This window comes from Falco biarmicus, chromosome 8, assembly GCF_023638135.1.
Source record: "Falco biarmicus isolate bFalBia1 chromosome 8, bFalBia1.pri, whole genome shotgun sequence".
NCBI classification, from domain to species: Eukaryota; Metazoa; Chordata; class Aves; order Falconiformes; family Falconidae; genus Falco; species Falco biarmicus.
The window spans coordinates 4,979,003-5,000,193 of NC_079295.1; the positions used below are offsets into that span (position 1 = coordinate 4,979,003).

General features: G+C 40.1%; 1 protein-coding gene across 5 annotated transcripts in view; it reads left to right on the plus strand.

The window, feature by feature from the left end:
- Positions 1-21,098, plus strand: part of STAT4 (signal transducer and activator of transcription 4) — a 44,147-nt gene extending 23,049 nt beyond the window's left edge. For 3 of the 5 annotated variants that reach the window (XM_056349210.1, XM_056349208.1, XM_056349211.1), the window contains exons 8-24: positions 327-478; positions 1,659-1,817; positions 2,786-2,878; positions 3,736-3,795; positions 5,362-5,379; positions 5,460-5,553; positions 6,387-6,431; positions 9,699-9,782; positions 10,051-10,149; positions 11,371-11,506; positions 13,200-13,252; positions 14,041-14,135; positions 14,571-14,707; positions 15,120-15,311; positions 16,587-16,653; positions 17,172-17,280; positions 19,474-21,098. In XM_056349210.1, the coding sequence (XP_056205185.1) occupies positions 327-478; positions 1,659-1,817; positions 2,786-2,878; positions 3,736-3,795; positions 5,362-5,379; positions 5,460-5,553; positions 6,387-6,431; positions 9,699-9,782; positions 10,051-10,149; positions 11,371-11,506; positions 13,200-13,252; positions 14,041-14,135; positions 14,571-14,707; positions 15,120-15,311; positions 16,587-16,653; positions 17,172-17,280; positions 19,474-19,500 (1,620 nt within the window). In that variant the 3' untranslated portion in view covers positions 19,501-21,098. Of the gene's footprint in view, positions 1-326; positions 479-1,658; positions 1,818-2,785; positions 2,879-3,735; positions 3,796-5,361; positions 5,380-5,441; positions 5,554-6,386; positions 6,432-9,698; positions 9,783-10,050; positions 10,150-11,370; positions 11,507-13,199; positions 13,253-14,040; positions 14,136-14,570; positions 14,708-15,119; positions 15,312-16,586; positions 16,654-17,171; positions 17,281-19,473 lie in introns of all 5 variants that reach the window. The other 2 variants (XM_056349212.1, XM_056349209.1) reach the window with 2 other exon arrangements.
- The last annotated feature ends 93 nt before the right edge of the window (positions 21,099-21,191 follow it).

Consider the following 21,191-nt stretch of genomic DNA (forward strand, 5'->3'; position numbering starts at 1 on the left):
GAACTTTTTGACCTTGATGGTGCTTGCAAGTGTCAACATCTTGGAGGTGTTATGCCCACAAAGAATGCAACCATCCTCCCTCCCACCTCTCTACCCCCCAAAAAAACCCCCAAGTTTTACAAGGAAGAGTTCATAGAGATTCAGGATTACTTTCAAGGGATGAATCCAGTCACCTCTGAGTTAAAGAGGCCAAAATGGTAGGGACTAAATACATTTACTTTCAAAATAATTGGGAAAAAAAGATACCTAACTGGCACTTTCTGATAATTGCTGAATTTTGTGGCTGTTCCCTGTGGTCAGTTTATGACACCTTTCCTATTTTACAGGAAGTACTCAGTAAAATAGGGCGTGTGATTCATGAAATCGATATGCTTATGAGCAACATGCTGACTGAAGAGCTGCTAGACTGGAAGAGACGGCAGCAGATTGCCTGCATTGGGGGGCCTCTCCATGGTGGGCTTGATCAGCTCCAGAACTGGTAAGCTTGCCTTGAGCTTGTGTTTCCACTGAAAACCACAGGAAGTCTGCTGCACATGAGATGATCATTCCTTTAGATTAGTTGCCTTGCTACCTTGCAACAGCAGCAAATTAATTAGCAGCTAAGCAAGTAAATAACTAAAAATACAATTTGTTTTGGTGGGCAATGTTTGCTATTCGGAATTAATAACGTTACAGTGAACTGCTGAGCCTGAGCTGTGGTGGTTGCTCATTTTTTGGTTTGACAGTTGTTCCAGATACATGATGCATACCCTCTCGGGAGTTTTGCTTGAGTAAGAACCGTGGTGGCTGTTTGTCACTGAGGACAGTGGGAGTTTTGTCTAGGCAGGAGCTGGGTAGACACTTTATGCTTTGACTCACTAGGTACGTCACTCCTCCAGAATTCAAACTATGCAAGAATTGAATGGCAGTAATCTTGTGGTGACAACGATAAAGGTGATTGCAAATAAAAAGAAAATAGCATTATATTTAAAAAGGTAACATAGCCAGAGAATGTCAATGTCCTGGTCATTTGTCTCCCATCAAACTTCTCTTCTGGAAAAGGCGAAGTGAAAAATAAGAAGAAAAAAAAGAAACACAACCAATAACCTTTTTAGTTTTGAAGAAAAAAAGTATTTTTTGCCTTTTTTGTATGTCGTTGGTTTTTTCCAATGAAGTTGTTAAAAATAGCTTAAAAGTGTGATTTTATATACACATACCCTATTAAACGGTTAGCATGTGTGTTTGGATTTTATTTTCCTTATTGTTTTATACTTTGTCAGTCTTGGTAACTTGCTCGTTTTAGATAAATATTATCCTTTTAAAGAATACATTTTGCAAATCTACTGAGCTGTAGGAAAGAATTAAAATTGGCACAAGTGCCTTGCATGTAAAACATCAGGACCATGTATTATTTCTTCCAAATTATCACAGACAGCATTGCATTGCTGTTGATGAGGCCTGTAGCAGAAATATTTATCTTTGAAAATAAAGTAGGTAATTTGCCTGATGTATTTATACACTCATGTAAACAAAAGGTGAATGGACATGAGTTTGGATAAAGATTGAAAGCACCAGGCGGTACCAATTCTGATTTCCCCAAGCAAGAACTTCAGTAGCCATTGTGTTCCAAGAAGTGGTTTAGATGCAAGATTGCAAACTGATCTTTTGTCTTGCTGTAGTTTTACGCTGTTGGCAGAGAGTCTTTTTCAAGTTAGAAGGCAACTAGAGAAACTGGATGAACTGTTGACCAGACTGACTTATGACGGGGACCCGATCCCAGTGCAGAGACCTCAGCTGCTGGAAAAAGTCAACTTTCTGCTCTACAACCTTTTTCGGAAGTGCGTAAGCCATTGTCAACGTATATAAGTTTACCTGAAGTGGCACAAATTTATTGGTAACAATGAGACCATATTGTTAAGAAGAAAAAAAAAATGAAAAAAGTTTGATTCTCTGAGGATCTTAAAGACAGAGTTTCCAATATAAAAAGTATGTACAGCTGTCATCAAAACTCCTAGAAGCTGAAGGTGCCAGGCAGCTCCTAGTGTGTGGCAGTTAAGGGTTTGTGACTAAGTCCTGACTCTAAGCAAACACATAAAATCCACTTATTTCAGTAGGAGTTATGTATGTACTGCTGAGAAAAGTCTTTGGTTTTTTTGTGGGGTTTTATTTATTTATTTTGGGGAGGGTTGTTGTTTTGGGGGGGGGTGTGTTTGGGGTTTTTTTGTGTTGGTTTTTTTTTTTTAAGTAAAGTGGCAGGTGCTAATTTGTTCCTTGTCTTTCCTCTTCTCCACAAAGACATTCTTCCCACCCATTTCACTCTTCTATTAATAGATAAAATATTATTATCATCAATCCTTTTGCCTTTTGTACTGGCTATACTAGAGATATACCACAAGTGACTATTTGAAAGCAAAAAATTATCAATTGTTTTTTTATGAAAAATGAAAAAAGATAAAATGATAGTTTAATTTCATTGGAGCCAGGATCAATGTATTTTCATACTCTGTTTTATGGTTCTGATAAAACCCTTGGTCTTTCAGACTTTATATCATATAGACCTGGTATTTTAAGACTATGGAATTTTCTTTGGTTTGGTTCTTAATGTATTCCAAATATCTGTTTGTTATGGGAACAGTTCACCTAAGACCACTGGATCATTTTGAGAACTGGGAGATGGAATACATACCTCCCACCTCATCTGTGGAGAAATAAGTCTCTAAGAGATACCAGCACTTTTTTTACCCCCCTAATATAGCTGTTTATGTATATTCCTAACAATCTGTTTGTTTCACTTCCTTCCACACAGTTCATTCGTGGTTGAAAGGCAGCCCTGCATGCCAACACATCCCCAGAGGCCAATGGTTCTTAAAACGTTAATACAGTTCACTGTTAAATTAAGGTAAGGAAAGGACACAAAGAATCCAACACAAACTCCTTCATTTGCGTGCTGCATTTTATCCTGGGAAAATTGAGAAAGCACAGCAGACCAACTTGTGTCAGAGATCCTTTTGACTCCTGAGAGATTTTCTGGAATGGGGGTATAAAGGCCATAGAGTCTGTCACAGTAAGTGGCAATAAAGAGTAAATCAGTGTGAGGAAGAAAGGCAGATTGTGACTGAAAGGCAGGACCTTTAGGGTTCTGTATGCATTGAATTCCTGTTTTAATGACTTTGCAAACTGAGCAAGTAATGATCTACATTGTACAAGCCAACATCAGACTACTCAGAGCCACTTTTGCATTTAGGAAAGAGTTACTTCTGCATTTTGGGGGACTCTGGTGAATCAATGACAAGTTATTTCTTTCCCACTAGCTCCTTGCCCAGTTGTGAAAAGAGCAGAGATTGGAGAGGAACTCTCATCTCGTTTCCACCTTGCAGCATAAAGAATGCATAGAGGGCTGGGATGTGTGGAAAGGGTACATGGAAGGAAAGTACATCTGCACATCTACGGTGCAATCACAGATTATACAAATCCATATCTTAATTATTACTTCTTTGTTGCCTCTCTAGCCATTCCCTCAAACACATTCTAACTTTTCTACATACTTGCAGGGAGGGTGAAACACCTACCACTGGAACAGCCCAGCTCCTCTTTCTGAGTATACGGCCCTGTAAATCATGATACAATCCTAGATGCCTAATCTGTTTTCAGATTATAATCATTTCAGATACTTTAGTGTGGAGCTACTGGTCTCTAATATTTTCTGGTGATAAATGTATTCTGTTAATACTCACTTTTATATTTTCTGTTTTGAAGGTTGCTAATTAAATTGCCAGAGCTGAACTATCAGATCAGAGTGAAAGCAACTATTGACAAGTAAGAAACTTTACAGTGAAGATATTTTCTCTCCCACTACAGAGACAAGTCAGGTTTTTCAATTGCTACCCTATCTGATTTAGAAGTTGCTCTAAAGAGAGAAAAAAACACAACCCGCAGTTAAAACATCAGGGTAATGCTTTTCTTTTTTTGATGTGGAAGATTTCTCTGCCGATGTTTTTTTTTAAATCTGTTATGCCTAATTGATGTTTTCAAATTAGAGGTAAGAAGTCCATTTAAGATTTGTTTCAAGACTTTGATAAAATTCATCATCCTGAAACAGCAGCATCACACAAAAACTTTAAATCAAACTGTATTGCATTCATGGGATAGTTTGAAATACTTTCAATAGTTTGAGATGGGATAGCTTTGAAATACCACTTATCTTTGCTTATGTTAATAGGCCCAGTACCTTCAATGCAGCTGCTCCAAGTAGTACACAAAGCTTGTGCTTGAAAAGGCCATGCTGTAATTAGTAACTATGGTAGTTTACAGAATTTTACCCCTGCCTGAAATTAAGGCTGCTGCATAAACTCCTCCTTTCTAAGGTGTTTGGTTCTCCTTTGTGTTCCCATTATTTCTTACAGTGATCCCAAATGAACAGGATCCCCAGGCTGATTGTTATTTCCTGAGCAAAAAGGATCTCAAAGCCTGTCTGTAATACGTTTGTGAAAACAGTGTTAACGCTGCCTGCTGTATTTCTATTTGAGTTGATGCGTCTTCTCTTCGCAAGGTGTATTATTCTGAGCAATACCCAGTGCTGTAGAGCAATCTTGGTCACGGATAGGTCAGGGCACCCTAGTGTGATAAGACATGGGGCTGAAGGCTTGCTGACAAGGTATGATTTCAAAATCAGCAAAGGTGATTCAAGTCCTCGCCACCCCCCATCCTCAGCCACAGGTACGAGCTACCTCCCTTCTTCTGGCTGTTGTGCTTCTGCAGGCCCCTAAAACCCACCTTGCCCACACAGACATTTGGCCCAAAATAAGGAAGGAAAACACTCGGTGAGGAAGGAGCAAGAAACAGGCCAGGATTGATTCTTTCAAAAGCTGTGTCCTGTCCAGTCTGCTGCTGTGCACATGGTCTCCCAGTACACCGCAAGCTATCACAAGCTATACGCAGTCTTGTATTGTCCCAGAAGACAGGCGTGCAGGCAGTTAATACTGCAGCTTTGAGTACAGAGTCAAGACTGGTCGGGGTCGAAGGGACCTCTGGAGCCCATCTGGTCCACCCCCTGCCAAAGCAGCGTCACCCAGAGCAGGCTGCACCGTCATGCCCAGGTGGGTTTTGAACATTTCCATACCCACTTCCATACCATTTTCATTCCAGTGGCAGGGAACAAGCTAGATTAAGCATACTGCTTGCATCTAGCCAGGTGCAGAAGTTTAACTGGACAGTACAAATGTGGGTTCTTTAGTTAAAACATTGCAGTTGTATTGGTAACACAAATCAACTCTGAGAAGGCAAAATCTACCAACTCAAGATAGGTTTCTCAGTACAAGTTACGGCTTACATATCTACTGATTCACAATCTGTTTTCTCTCCCCTGCCCCTCTTCTATTTTAGGAATGTTTCAACTGTGAGGTAAGAAAATAAAAGATCATATTTCTTAAATTATCCCACATGACTTTATCTGAGTACGTAAGTGTAATGTCCTCCCGTAGTAATCGTAGATTCGTTCTGTGCGGAACACACGTGAAAGCAATGAACATGGATGAATCCGCAAACGGAAGCCTGTCAGTAGAATTTCGACATTTGGTAAGTTTGACTGCTTTTGTCCTTGTCATGTACCTCTGATAAAGAGATAAACAATTCTTTATGCAGGGACAACTGCATTACTGTCAAGCCTACACTCATTTTCTCATTCCTTGTACAGAAAGTTTACTCCTATAACCTCTTTATCCCATTCCATACTTTATTACCTAAAATAAGACTGTATGTTTTCAAAGAAACAACAAAGCAATTCCTAATTAATGCCAGAAAAGGAAAAGATTAATCATGGTGAATTACACAGCTTCTCAGAAACTGAGTTTTATTAAAAAAACCCAACCAACCAAATCTCCCAACAAACCAACCAACCAACTAAAACACCAAAACCCAACCACCACCACCACCAATGCTTTAGATCTGGTTGAAATGAATGCCTGCAGTAACTGTCTTTTGGGAGACTAGAGTACCGCTTCTGTAACTTCTCTCATATCCCAGGGAGTCATGCTTTCTGACTAGACTCCTTCACCTATGGTGGGGTTTGGTTTTTTTGGCTTAACCACGGATGCAGTACATCAGTGCAGTTTTGCAAAAAGAGGTAGAGATCGGTGGTCTTTAGTGCTTGTTTGGATTACATGCTTCACAAACACCCTAAATAATGCTTTGTTACATTAACTTAGTTTCTTAAAAATTCTTTAAAAATATCAAAAGACTATTCACTGAATAGACTTTTCAAGGCATAGTGTCAAAGCCTTCATTACAGAGTATTTGTGTACTGTAAATAGAACTTTATCGTAAGAGCATCACAGTTACAAACTATGTTCTTTATATGTACTTCTGTCTATAGTTCCTTTGGCACATAAATATTGTTTTGCTTTATACAGCAACCCAAAGAAATGAAATCAAGTGCTGGAAGCAAAGGAAATGAGGTTTGTGCATTTATTTTATGTTATTTTTTATTACTCTCCCAAGTATTTTAGATTAGATTTTATTTAAATCAAAGAGCAACCATAAGTTGTTAAATTTTGAAATATATATTTTCCTTATAATAAGACCCAATCATCTTACAAGAGTAAGTATGATGAGAACTTTTCAGAACTACTCATAGAACTTTTAATTACGTAGTTCGCATTTCTATATTTAAAAAGTTACAGCAGAAGGTAGGAAGTAATAATCTGAGTATATACATTCCTCTGTAAGGCTGCCTATTTGGTAATTTACATTTTGAAAAAAACCCAAGCTTTTTGAGGTTTTTGTTGAAGCAACGTTTCCTAGAGGAACGGTTCTTTAAATGCATATTCCATTGACCAAGTTCACAGCTGAAGTAAGGGTAAAATTAGATTCGCATCGGAGAAGTTTGTGTGCCTCAGCCAGGACCGCATGTGCCGGGGTGACCAGCGCCCCCGCACCGGCGGGGGGCTCCCCTCTGGCGCTGGCACTGCACTGTGGCACCCCAGCCCTAAAACCAGCCGGTGCTTGGCAGCACCCAGATTTCAGACACATCCACGTGCCGCCTGGCAGACGAGGTGGAACGCTATTGCAAGGGCGTGCTTCCTAGCGGAGGAGCCTAAACCCGCACGTTCTTGCTTTAACGGAGGCCAGAGATCAGAAGTGTTGGCGTCGGGGCTAACCCACACCCCAACGCCGTGGCCCTGCACCGCAGAGCGCTCCTTCTGCCCCTGTGTGTCCCCCAGCACCCTGCACGTCCACACCACCGCCCCGTGCTCCCCCCCTGCCCAGCTTCTCACCCCTTCCCCTTCCTCGGCACCCGCACAGCTCTACCCTACAGCCCCCTGCTCAGCTCCGGCTCCCTGCAAACCCCAAGTCCACTGTCTGCCCCAGACAAGAACCCGAATCACAGGCCAGAAAGCCCCTGCCCTCGTGCCCCCACCCTCGGCATCGCCGGCACGAGGGGGGCAGAGAACCACATCGCATCCAGCAGCTGGAGGTGGCAGGCAGGGGGGCAAAGGCACGAGCACACCCAGACCCGAGGGTGGCCGGGGACCGTCGCTGCGCATCTGACCTTGCTATTGAACAGCAAAAACCTGCAGATGAATCTCTGACTGAAGCCGTCTCTGCCAACACTACCAGAATAATTAGTGTCTCCCAAGGTAACTGCAGCCCTAAGAAGCTTCTATGAACGCCACCTACTGACACAGGAAACGAAACGGCCTGTACTGGTTTAAGGTGTCTCCACACCAGTATAACTTTTTTTTGTCACAGTAGAAGGGTAAAGTACTGAGGGTAAAGTTTTATTGACAAATTTCAAAAAAAGATTTCAAAACCAATAAAATCACTCGTATCACTGCCCAAATAGATAAGAGTTATACAAACACAAAAGTTACTACAAGTAGTATTGAAGTACAAAGCAAGGGTGCGATCAGCATGGGGAATTTTAACCAAACACCTAAAGCAGAAGGTACTTGTGCACGCTTCACTCGGTTTTCTGCACGGAGTAACTTGCAACCTGATTAGCAAGACTGAAACTCAAGGCTCCCCTCCCTGTTACTTTGCCACTTGCAGAGTCATTTGCATGGAGACAAGCAAATGCAAAAACGTAGGTGTAAAAATGTTGGCACTCTGCTTTTGGTAGCATTTTACTCCCCCTTTCACATATTGTGCTTTTATATCTATAAAAACATAGGGCTGTGGACCATTAGGGCAGCTGAGCAGCGACATGGTTCACTGCTAACTGATTTCCTCAAACAGCCTCTCCTTGGTCAAATCAGGCTGGGAAGTCATGATTAAAAAAACCAGCCACAATGTGTTCATGCTATTAACAGCAACCATAGTAATTTCAAAACTTGGTTTGTTATAGGATTTTAGTAAGTGGAGATTGTAGTTGTTAAATATGAGTTGCCTCATAAAAAAAATGTGGAAGCTCTGTATTTGAGATTATTTGTCCTTTCACATAGATATGGCTGTTTGCCTAGATGGTCTTTCTATAAGAAAAAATGAAGATTTTGCAAAATCAGAATGCAGAGGAGTGGAAAGGGGAGTTTCACCAACACTTTTCAACTTTGTGCCCACAATACAGGTTGAGCTGGATTGATTCTACCTGTATGAAGACATTTGAGCTCATTTGATGGATGTTTCATGTAAAAGCCTTCAGCTCTAAGCTGGATTTTCCCTTTGCAAGGCAGATTATTATTCAGATGCCTGAGGATCTCCTGTGGTCTCGGTCTCTCATTTATACAGTACCTTTTATTGCAGCAGCCTGTACCTGTGCTGCAGGAGGGGCTCCATGGGAAAGATAAGGCCACAAGGCACTTTCCCAAGGAACGGTTTTATTTTACATTGGCTGACAGCAGAGTATTTCAGTAAATGGAAGCATTTTGATCTCAGATTTTTTATTGGGATTTTATTTTTTTTAAGTCTGGCAACACAAATATGTGATGGAGAGGGGAAAACCACAACAAGAAATGGGGAAAGGACAAATATATATTTATATTTTAACTTCTGGGGGTGGAAATGTATTTCAAAAGATCTCTTTCCCAAGGGGCAGAGATATGCATCTTTACAGAGCCATGCTGGTTTGTAATCAAAACAAAAGACTTGTACTACAAACCTTAATCAACTATGACAGATATTTTTTCTTTTCATCCAAGAAAAGCTTGGGGTTTTTTTAATACCAGATTTACTATGGATTAATTAATTAGGCCTCTACTCCTTCAACTAGTACTGTCTAAGTATGTTTAAAACAAACCTGTGATCCCAGATGAGGGTCTACATGTCATTAAAACTGTGGCTTTTTGTTTTATTTCCGGTTTGTTTCTCCTGGAAGCTTGACATCTCTGTTTAAACTGGAATTGTCAGTCAGTAAAGAAACTTCAGGAAAAGTTGAGACAATCTTTATGAGTCACAAAAAAGAATGTGAATTTTTGCGTATGAATCTGTGTTTTAAAGCATCATTTTAGAAGAAGTTAAAAGCAAAAGTTAAAAGTGTAAAAGCATTGCTTTAACAATGTCAAGGGGTTTTTAGGTTCATCAGAAAAGAACATCCACTAGACTTCTGGACTAACTTAATGCCAAAATAAAACAAATAATTTATTTCCTTCACTTCCCTCTTTTCCTGTTCTGCTTATATATTTGCTACATGTTTTCTTTCAAAGTTGTGTTATCTCAGCAGTCAGATGACTAAAACAGTGTTAAATGCCAACTGCATTCACAGTTTTATAACCTGCTTACTTCCTCAGGGCCCTCACATGGTGACAGAGGAACTGCACTCCATCAGCTTTGAAACACAGGTCTGCCTGTATGGATTGACTATAAATCTGGAAGTGAGTATTCCAGCCAGATTTTCTAGGGCAAGAATAAAAAACATTTTCTAGCAGCTTATAGAACCGCCGCCGTGTTGGGCTGGACCACAGGTCCGTCTATCCTAGGTGCTGCCTTCAGCGGTAACCATAAGCAGACCCAAGATTTTCAGAAGTTCTGGACAGAAGTGTACACTTCAGGAAGGAAGAGGGGGCGAAAAAAGCAAAGCATAACACAGCGCTAACACTTTCCTCCGCTGCATTTACATACCGCATTCATTCTTTCCATCAGACCAGCTCTTTGCCTGTGGTGATGATTTCCAATGTCAGCCAACTACCCAACGCATGGGCTTCTATTATTTGGTACAATCTGTCAACCAACGATCCTCAGGTAAGTCTTCAGTACGCAAGTACCACCCTTCTGCATTTTCATGTTTCTATTATTTGGTTACCAAATATATTAGTTATAAAAATGTTGTGTTTCGCTCTGAAACTGGCCTGACTTTTTTCACATACAGAGTTACCAACGTAGTATTTTAATGTTGTTTGCTTCACCATTTGTTCCCTGCCCAGATATGAAACCACATGAACACTTAGCCTTCCCTTTTGCAGGCTAAAGCAGTAGTTTTTAAACTAAGAAAAGGTGATAGCCCTTCTCCACAACTTTTCTAATTTGAATATGGATGCAGCTGACCAAAACTGTACACGGTACAGAATAAATCGACTAGTGCAATTCAAAAGTAGGTGTATAGGTGGGGGGTCTGTAATGTGCTTAACTGCTGCTTTCCCTCATACGTTTTATAGGAGCTAGTGCTTTCTATGGAGAAGACTGTAAGTGTCAAGTAGCCCTTTCTACTGGCTCCAACTGTGAGCAAAAGCAAAATTGTTCTTTCTCAGCTCCAGCTGGCTCAGCACATATTTCAGATTCAGTTGCTGTTACTCTGCAGGTTGTAGAACAGTGGTGTCAATAGCTCTCAGGCTTTCAGCTGGGGATTAGCAGTCACCTAGATGTTCAGAGGAGAGAAAGGGTAAGACAGTTTACAGTGGTGTGCACCTAGGAGTGATGGGAGGCCAGCTGACCAGCAGCCTGGACTGCGTGATCACTCCGTGATACTTCAGAGAGTTTTTGCAGTCCTCAGGGTGGTCATTACGTGTACAGTCCAGAAACCAAATGAAAAAACCTAAAATGAGCCAAACGATCCAACAACATACCGCTATATGAGGGTGTAACAATTTAAGATTCCCATGCACCAAGCTTGACAAGTGAGAGTATCTGCATTTAGTGGACAAGATTTAAGCATATTTTCACTGTCTTAACATTCGATACTATCAGAAGCACAGCAAGGTATTTTGTCATCCAAGATGCACGCACAGACTCTTGCTTTCTCTAGGAGTCTCGCTCTAAGCTCCGCTCGGGCACCCCCGTGGACCTCGCTGGGTGGCTGCAGGTGGGAGGGCCAGCACATATTTGCTCCAGTATATCCATCCCACACACCTCATTTTTAACATTTCCAGATTGTGCTCAAGTACAAGTACTTGCAGCCTTCTTTCACAGCCTGCAGTGTATTTCACGGTTGCTAACTCTCTAAACAAAGCACTAATTCTGTTGCAGAATTTATCATTCTTCAACAATCCCCCTGCTGCCACTTTAAGTCAGCTCTTAGAAGTACTGAGCTGGCAGTTTTCATCGTATGTTGGTCGTGGACTCAATTCCGAGCAGCTCAACATGCTGGCAGAGAAGCTTGTGGGTAAGTGTGTAGAAATACACAGATTTTATTTGCTTTGGGCTCTTATATTGATAGTTACAGGTAACGACTTCAAACATGTCGTGGTTTAACCCCAGCCAGCAACGAAGCCCCACACAGCTGCTCCCTCACTCCCCCCCGGTGAGGTGGGAGAGTGAACTGGAAGGGTAAAAGTGAGAAAACTCGTGGGTTGAGATAAAGACAGTGTAATAGGTAAAGCAAAAGCCGCGTGCGCAAGCAAAGCCAAGCAAGGAATGCATTCACCACTGCCCACGGGCAGGCAGGGGTTCAGCCATCCCAGGAGAGCTGGGCTCCAGCGCACAGAACTGGGACTTGGCGAGACAGATAACATCACTTCAGACATCCCCCCCTTCTTTCCTTGCTTCCTTCCCCAGCTTTATGTGCTGCACATGATGTCCTATGACACAGAATATCCCTTGTGTCAGTTGGGGTCCACTGTCTCAGCTGTGTCCCCTCCCAACTCCTCGTGTCCCCCAGCCTCCTTGCTGGTGGGGTGAGGAGCAGAAAAGCCCTTGGCTCGCTGTAAGCGCTGCTCGCAATAACAAAAACATCCCTGAATTATCAATGCTTTTTTCAGCACAAAAACCAAAACATAGCCCATAGCAGCTACTATGCAGGTCAGCTCTGTCACAGCTAAAATCAGCATAGCATGACCTCTGCTTCCAGAGCTGGTGTCAAAAATGCCGCAATGACATTTTTTTTCTTTAAAGAAAAGCACGCGTCAGCTTATTCTCACCACAAAGTGATTCAACTTCTGAACTTCCAAGCTGCTAAGCTGAAGAAAGAGGGCATCAGAGTCACACTGAACTGCGATGTTATTTTGTTTCCTTAGCAAGTAATTATCTCTTGCATCTGAAATCAAAAGGAAGTCTTTCTGCTTGGTTGGTTGGTTCAGGTTTTGTTTCATTTTAAATACCCGTCCTTGTGAGTGTGTTTAGTTCTGGGACCCATCCTGCACTGGTGACAGCACAGCAAAGAGGCCCTGTACCTTCAGCGAGATGAACTGTTGAACCTTGGGTCTGTCCCCCAGAAAGGAGAGGTCTTAGGGAAAGCTGGCAGGAGAAAAGAAAGCTTTATCTGTTTCTGGAGAAGAAATAATTATAAAATATATTGTGAGCTGCAAGAAACCCCAAGCTGAGGGTAACGATACCTCTACTGCCAGGTGAGAACAGAAGCATTTGTCAAAGACAGGGGAGAATCTCTGCTCTTGTTGTTTTCAAAAGCTGGGAAGCAAAGATGGTTTCCTTGGGTAACAGTCACTTTTCCTGATGGTTTTTTTGAGATTTCATGCTGAGTGAAGGTAATGGAGTTGAGAGGTGCCATTGTAAATCAGCAAGAATCATAAGAAAGAAAACAAGTCATCTTAAAATACAGAAGCTCAAGAAAGAGCGAAGGCCAAGAGAAGTAACACTCCAGCTAAAAACTAAAATTGAGCACACTGTTGCAGAAACAAAGTCCCAGACTACTTTAGGCAAATATTCCCAAAACTACCATTATCAGCTGCTACAAAAGGATACAGAAAAAAAAATAAATTATCTACAGCCCCTCTGTATGTCCCTCCCATTCCCTCTCCAAGTCCAGCTGTACTGTACCCCACTCCCCCAGCTATACAGATACCAAGCTATATCTATTGCAAAACTTCAGAAAAAGAGTCACTGTTTGGTGTTTTTTTCAGGACAACAAGTCAGTTACAATGATTATCAGCTGTCCTGGGCAAAGTTCTGCAAGGTACGGTTCCAAAGGTAAAACCACAGTCTTACTGGCCACGCGCGTGCCTGTCTCTCTGATGCTACTGGTAAGATTCCCACTTGCCATACGTGGGACTTGTAGCCCAGCACAATCACATTACTTGTAAAAACCGAACTAGGAAAATAATATTTCCAGAAGTTTAAAACTTGATCTAAGAGATCTACTTAGTTACATTACTACAGATACCAGAAACTGTCATATAATGTGCCCCATATATTTCTGTAAATGAGCAACAGATTGTGCTATCAAAGCATACAATACATTTTTCATCAAGCACACAGTAATTTCTTTCATACGCTCAGTTGTGACCGAATTATTTCAAGTCAGTCAATACAGTCAGTATTTTTGATGAGGAACAGACAAGTTATTGAGAAAGAAGGGTAAATCTATTTTATAGATATTAACTAAATTATTTAAACAAGTATAGAACCTGGGAAAGAAATTAAACTTTCTCGCCATCGTTTCTCTCAAAACATCATTCCGTAACCAGGAGGAAACAACAAGTGCAATTTTTTCCTCTTGAAAAATGAGCCACTTCCAGTGCTTATCTTAACAATCAATTGGGTTTATGTCAGGCTGAAAGAGAGACATTACTTAAAACCAGCAGTTCAAATCTGTCACTCTCACCTGAACAAACTAGATTGTTCTTAAGAAACTGAGACAGCCGTGTCATGTGGATGTTGGGTAATAACACTCTCACAATTCTCATGTGTGTCATGTCTGTTTGTGTTTTGGTTTGGTTTTTGTTGTTGTTTTTTAACCATTAGGAACATTTACCTGGAAAGTCTTTTACCTTTTGGGTTTGGCTGGAAGCCATCCTGGACTTAATTAAAAAACACATACTTCCTCTTTGGATCGATGGGTGAGTGACAAGGAAACTGCTGTATATTGATCTCCCTCTGCTTTGTCTTTTTTCTTTACTGATCTCAGTTTTAGCTATGCAGAAGAGAATTTGCAAAGAGTCTAATACTTCTGTCTCCCACTTCCCATTTTTCCTTTCGGAATTTTTTGCCAAAAGGGAACACTCTTAGACGTGCAGGTTTAGCTCTATTTATCAGTTCTCTCAGTGTACAGTAACGTACTGTGATAAATTTCATCATGCTTCGTAGTACTGTGAGCTCGCTGCCATACCCACACGTAAATCCCATGAAGCTTTCTTCACCGTTTCAAGACCATATAAAGCTTTTGTAACCAGGCTTTGAACGCCTATATAAAGTTTGGCCAGATGCACTGTGCAGATTGAAGTACATATTTTTTCCCCCCAAAAGTAAACCCATGATTTCCTGTTACACTTCAGGTACGTTATGGGATTTGTAAGCAAAGAGAAGGAACGAATTTTGCTCAAAGACAAGACACCAGGAACATTTTTATTAAGGTTCAGTGAAAGCAATCTGGGTGGAATTACCTTTACTTGGGTGGATCAGTTAGAAAACGGTAAGTATAGCTTTTTTTAAAAGATAACATAAACCTCAACCCCTGCAATACACCATACAGGAGCCACAGTTTCTTTGGCTCAAACGTAAAATTTGTGTGTTACCATGTCTTAGTGTGGTTTTGGCAAGATACAAGTATCATATTTACTGAAACACAAACCAAAACTCTGAAACTCTACCTCTCAATTCTTTGTATTAACTATTTAAGTTCGTTAGGAGGTGTACCTGCTCTACTGCAGGCTTTAAATTTGTTTCCACATGTGCAGAAAGTGTATCTTGAAAGATGCTAGCATTGGTGTGAACAGGTAAAACCCACACCTGTGTAAACTGAAAAAAAAAGGCGAAAATACATTCCAGCTGCAGATGTTGATCTGCTGTTTATCAGCGGTGATGGTGCCTTTGTGTTTTTACAGGAGACGTAACATTTCATTCAGTGGAACCCTATAACAAAGGTCGCTTATCTGCACTGCCTTTTGCCGACATTCTGCGTGATTACAAAGTTATTATGGCAGACAACGTTCCTGAAAACCCTCTGAAGTATCTGTATCCAGACATTCCCAAAGATAAGGCCTTTGGCAAACACTACAGCTGTCAGCCAAATGAAGGTTGGGGTCCATTTCTCTGTTCACCCTTTCTGCAAAGCAGCTGCAAAGTCAAGAGGCCATTTGAGGAATGTGGGGAGAGGAGGAGGAGAGCAGATTAAGATGCCTCCCTTAATCAGCATCTTCAAGAGAATGGTTTTAACGTGTCTGTCACTTAGACAGCATCATTTTGTAAATATATCCCTGGACTCAGAGATTACATTAGAGGTGATGACAACAATATTTAAAAGAAGCTAAGAAATAGATGTTCGTGTAGGTAGAAAGAGTCCAAAAATAGGATATTTTTTTTCCTGACCAATGCATTAAAAAATTCAGTGCTTGGCTGTTCAAAGGAGATGAAACTGAAAACTCATTCTGCTTATCAGCTTCATAATCATGTCACGCTGTAGTGTACCATATCTTAAATTCCAAGGAAATTCTGTACTTTCCAAACAGCTTGGAAGACCGGCTTTATTTAATTTCATTCATTGGAACCCTACAACAAAGGTCACTTATCTGCACTGACTTTTGTCAACATAGTGCGCTATTACAAGGTTGTTCCAGCAGACAACATTCCTGAAAACCCATGGCGACTGCAATGGAACATACAAAAAGGCCAGACAAGCACGGGTCCAGATATGTTCAGGCCCATGCTCTTTCTTGCCCAGGTTACAAGTCAGGCCATTTAGCTCAAACACTCCCTCTCAAAAACACCCTCAAAGCCTTGATTTTCTCAATAGTTAATACACCTTCTTCTGGACTTTCCATATAAAAGGTTGCAATTCCGTTTGAATTCAAATTCCTACACTACTCAAAAATATTTGGAGGCCACAAACATTTTTCCTCTTCACTTTAATTCAGCGGGCTTTGCCTAATTCTCCAAAACTCTAAAAATATTACGTGTATGCTTAAAAAACATTGCTGAATCTGTACCTGTAGAGAGCGAGCTCCACGCAAGCATTTGCAGAACTGAAGTCTAGAGGCTCAGAAGTACCAAGCACGTAGAGTTATAGCATGTTTGCTTTTGAAGCCCTAACGAGACCTCTTTCATCCCTTGTGGTATTATATTCTGAGATGGCGAAACATATCAAGGGAACACAGTCAATTATGTGACTAAGATCTGAACTGAAAGACTAACCTCAGGAATTCCCCTCATTTTTATGGCTGCTTATTTAAGCATAAACAGGGATATTTAGTTTTTAATACATTATGGTCTTTGGCACTTAAAGCAGATAATGAACTTCAAGTAAATAATAAAATTATCAGCCAATATTTAATTTCTCTAATATTTATTTCTAGTCTCAAAGCCCTCAGATGGAGGAGGCAAAGGTTACGTTCCTTCTGTATTTATCCCAGTCTCCAAAATGTAAGTACCCTTACAGATGTATTACACTTCAAATATCATTTTTACTAAATCTACATACTTTTTCAAAGTTTTCCCTGCCTCCCTTCCCCCATTCAAATAGTTCAGGGTAGCAACACATCATGTGTTTCTCTTTGGCCAAGGACGGCTAAAGACAAGAAAGGGAAGTAAAGAACTTCACTTCTACAGTGCTTTACCCATCTGTGTGGCATAACATCTACAAAAATTGAATTCAGACTTTATGGTACTCTGATCTACTTGTCTTTCTCTGTCTCCTTTTTCTCTCCAGCAGCTGATATTACAGAGCCAGGCTTATCCTCTCTTCCCTTGGTCCGATCTACATTTTTAAACGTATACCAGGTTGTTGGCATGTGGTTACAGGGCCACCAGCAAGCCCGAGTACAAGCTTAATTAACTTAATAAGCATTCACCATACTCCACTGCTATGCATCAAGTTAGAGGAATTTAGGTTGCTTTTAAGATTATTTTTGTGTTTTGTTCTCGTTTGTTTTTTTTTTAAGCTTAAATGATTCTACAGATCCACATTCTCCATCAGATCTTCTTCCAATGTCTCCAAGCGTTTATGCTGTGCTGAGAGAACACCTGAGTCCCACAGTGATTGAAACGGCCGTACGTTGTGACCTTTTCCATTCTTAAGTTACTACTAAGCAAATGGGGCATGTACAACACAGATGCTAGTTACTGCTGCTTGCACAATTATGAAAAAAATAGACTTGTATTATATTCTGAATACCACTTTTATTATATTCTGAAACAATGGTGCTGACATGCCCTACTCTTAAGCGGGACAGGATCCTGCAAGCATACTTGAAAGGACTGTGTCATGTGAAATTGTCTGACTTGCTGGCCAATGAACCGTGAATGCCATAAATCAAAGATCCCAGAGTTCTCGCACAAACAAAGCCTTCACACTGACAAATACATAACAATTACACTAATTCCATAAATAGCACAAAGGACTTGACTTGTTCAGGGAAGCTGCACAAGGAACATAAAAATTTCCAATTCAGCAAACTTGCACAACTTTTCCATGCTGCAAGTTTCTACATGGAGTACCAAAGTCAGAAATTAAAAGTCAACTAAAACATTTTTAGCAAGTAAAACTAATATTCACTAAGTATACCGAAAGATTGGGAAAATATTGTACCAAGGTCTTATTAAAAATATTTTCCTCTTTTACTTACTGACCAGAAACTGTGTTCTGAATCATCACAGCTCAGAGTATTTAGAGCACTGATGTATACCCACCGCGGGTTTGTCCAGCAGGCTTCTGTCAGGAAACACAGCAGTGGCTTGTCTTTAAGAGCTTTAAAAGAAACCCTCCTTTTTTAATATTAGCTCTCAATTTTCTTATGTTCAATGATTTATGTCTTAAAGTGGTTATGTATTTAAAAGCCTGTCAACTCCCCTCCAAATGCCTCTCTGTAAACACTCCTCCTCACACACAAACAGAACAAAACTAAACCAGAATCCTGACTGTCAATGACTGGAAACACACTTAAACCTTATATACAAATAGAAGAGTTCTTTAATATACACCAAGCTGGAGATCTGTTCAAGAACAAAATATCTTTTTTTGCTTCTTCACCTTTTTCTCTGATAGTGCTCATGACAGACTAGTTCTTCAGCTAAAACTAAAGTACTAGCCTGAAGGAAAATTCTGCATTAAAAACTACCCCACCCAGTCTGAGAAATGTCCCCACTCATCTGTTTGGTTTACACATGTGAGAACACTTCTGACCTTCTAAACTGCATTTGTGAACTATGTACGCATTTGCATTTCCCAAAGTTTCAGCAGTGAAAATAATAGTTGACATTGCTTTTGTTAATCATCAGCCTTCAAATGTTTCTAGTTTCTTTTAGCATGCACAGTAATTCTCAAGGAAGCTCCGTCCAGAGCTCCCAAACAAGCTGTGACCGTTGCAATCTTTTGGGGTCATAACCGCACAAAAAGAACATGTTTGGTGATGAATTGGGAGTCTCAAATACAAACGTTGCAATTTTTCAGGGTGCTAGAGAAGTGGTTCAGTGCTGCTAGATGGTAGGGGAATTTTTGGAGGCTTTTACTAGAAATGTTTTCAAGTTCTACAAATTGGAGGACAAACTACAAAAATACAAAAATAAAAAACCCTACAAAAATAGTTTTGTAAGGTTTTTAAGGAGTTCCTTCCTTCCTTTTTTCCATTATATTTACCTTGCTAAACAGAAATGAAGAAAATACATAGTTTTATTCTTTATCACTCCAAATTCACATGACAATCTCCCCTGGTGAAGAGCTTGCCAAGCACAGTAAGCAGACAATCTGCATTAAAGCAATACTTTTTCCTCCATGAGATGCCAATAAAAAAGCACCATGTGAGATGCAGAGAACAAGAGTGAAATCTGCAGCAGGACTATATCCTACAGCTCCATAACTCAGTCTTAGCAAGATGTACTTTCTGCAGTCTTGCTGAATTCCCCTCTATTGCCCCCCTCTGCAGATTCCCCTACCCATCAGGAAAACAAGCCTCCAGTAAGAACCCTGCTATGCATACCCATAGGCTGCAAGAATCACAGAGGTTCATATAAAAATATATACAATTTTTATTGTAGGAGTTTGCCATGCAGTGCTTTCTAATCAGCATTCCTGTATTTTGTGAAGAACTAGTAACAGGATGCTCAGATCCTTATCATTTTTTGCTAGTTACACGATCAAAATGACAGTGCAGCAACCTTTAGTCAGAGACGGTTTCATTTGTGGTTGTTTTTGAATGAACAGCAGTAACTGCCATGAGAATAATCTTTTCCCTTCTTTTCTTCTAGCTGAGTTCTCCTTATTCAACTGACTGAAGCTCACATATTGGAAAAATAAGTAATCATGCAAACACTGGATGCGTTAAAGATGCAGTAAATTTTTTTTTTTTCATCATCTTTGTAAATCAGCATTTCCTGGAAACCATTATGATGTTACTCTTGGGCCTCTTTCTGTTATCAGCACTCTCTAAATCAGAAATCTTCTCAGGGATTACAAATAGCCTCAGAATTGTTATCGTCACTGATACATAGCCAAATCCTTCCCAGCTTGGAAGTCGTTTGACTTTAGTGGGGTCCAGCAGGGATAAATTTTACTTGCAGAATTGCTGTAAATATGAGACTGTAAGAACAAAATGTTTTGCTTCTGAGAACAGCATATAACTAAAGACATTAATGTGTTCAAGGAAATTAGGATTTATTATGTTCCTCTTTAATCATCATCATGCACTCCGTTGGTTTAGCTTTAGTTTTAAAATAAAGATTCTCGTCTCCCTGAATTTGAACATCCCATAGGTGTCTGGGGTTTGCTTTTTTCCAAAGATAAACTTATCTTCAGCATAGGTTTTTATCTGCTACCACAGCAGAAGTTGCAGAAGGCAGGCAGGCAGACAAGGCTGGGAAGAAAAGGGAGTTCCAGAAGGGAAACAGACACAAAACTTAGGGTGGTGAAAAGGCTGGCTTCATTTTGCCAATGGAAGAGAGGGTTAGTAAAACTCGCCCCTCTCACAAAATAATTGTAGAAGTAAATCTATTTTTGCATGAAGCAATCAGATACTACAGCAAGTACTATTGTAAAAGTCTACAAAGAAAAAATCCTGATCTGACAGAGTTTGGATACTATCTGGTAAACATGGACTGGAAAGCACAGTTTTAAAAAATAGTTACTGAAGAGCTGCAGCATTTGCTGACCACTGGGCAATTTATGCTACATGACAGAATATTACACCCTGGTCAGAGACTCATTTAATAAGCAGAATAACTAGTTTTTGTATAAATGGTAAATTGCCTTTTACTATTTTTTTTTTCCTTTCAGGCACTGTTTATTGCTGGGTTTGGGTTGTTTGGTTTTGTTGTTGTTTTTTCCCTCCTAATATTATCCCTAAAACCTCTGTTAAGAGAATAATAAGCAGGCAATTCCAAGATTGCTGTATCTCATATATGAAGGCTCATTCGAGATTTAATTCTTGTCTGCAGAATACATAGTTAATGTGTGCAAAGTTTTTAAAATACATACAGTTGAGCATTTGCATCTTACAGTCTTCTTGAGTAGGTACAAACTAGACATCTGAGATGAAAGCCTCCTTGAATCAGTTAGACCTGGATATTACTTTCATTTCTCCTTTTTTACTCACTCCTCTTCCCGATGCTATTGACGTTCGTTGAATGCAAGTGAATGGAAACAGGAAAATGTGGTATTCCTAATGTACATGGGAGTAATTCTAAACTAACAAACACATCTCTGTTTGTTAATCTGGGTGATTGAAAGCAAGCTGCAGATAATTCATTTTCTCTCAGAAAGCATCATGTATAAATAATTTTCCAAAACAACAGGAGCAATGGTGTATATAGTTTGGTAACATCTGTAATTTATATGACCAGCATGAATAAAAACAGATTTTTGGCTTAAAGTTGCATGCCTGGACTTCTGTGGAATTTTTTCAAAATACAACAAAAATAGTCTTGCCTTTTTTTTTTTTTTGTTGATCTCAAGTCTGAACATCAAGCAG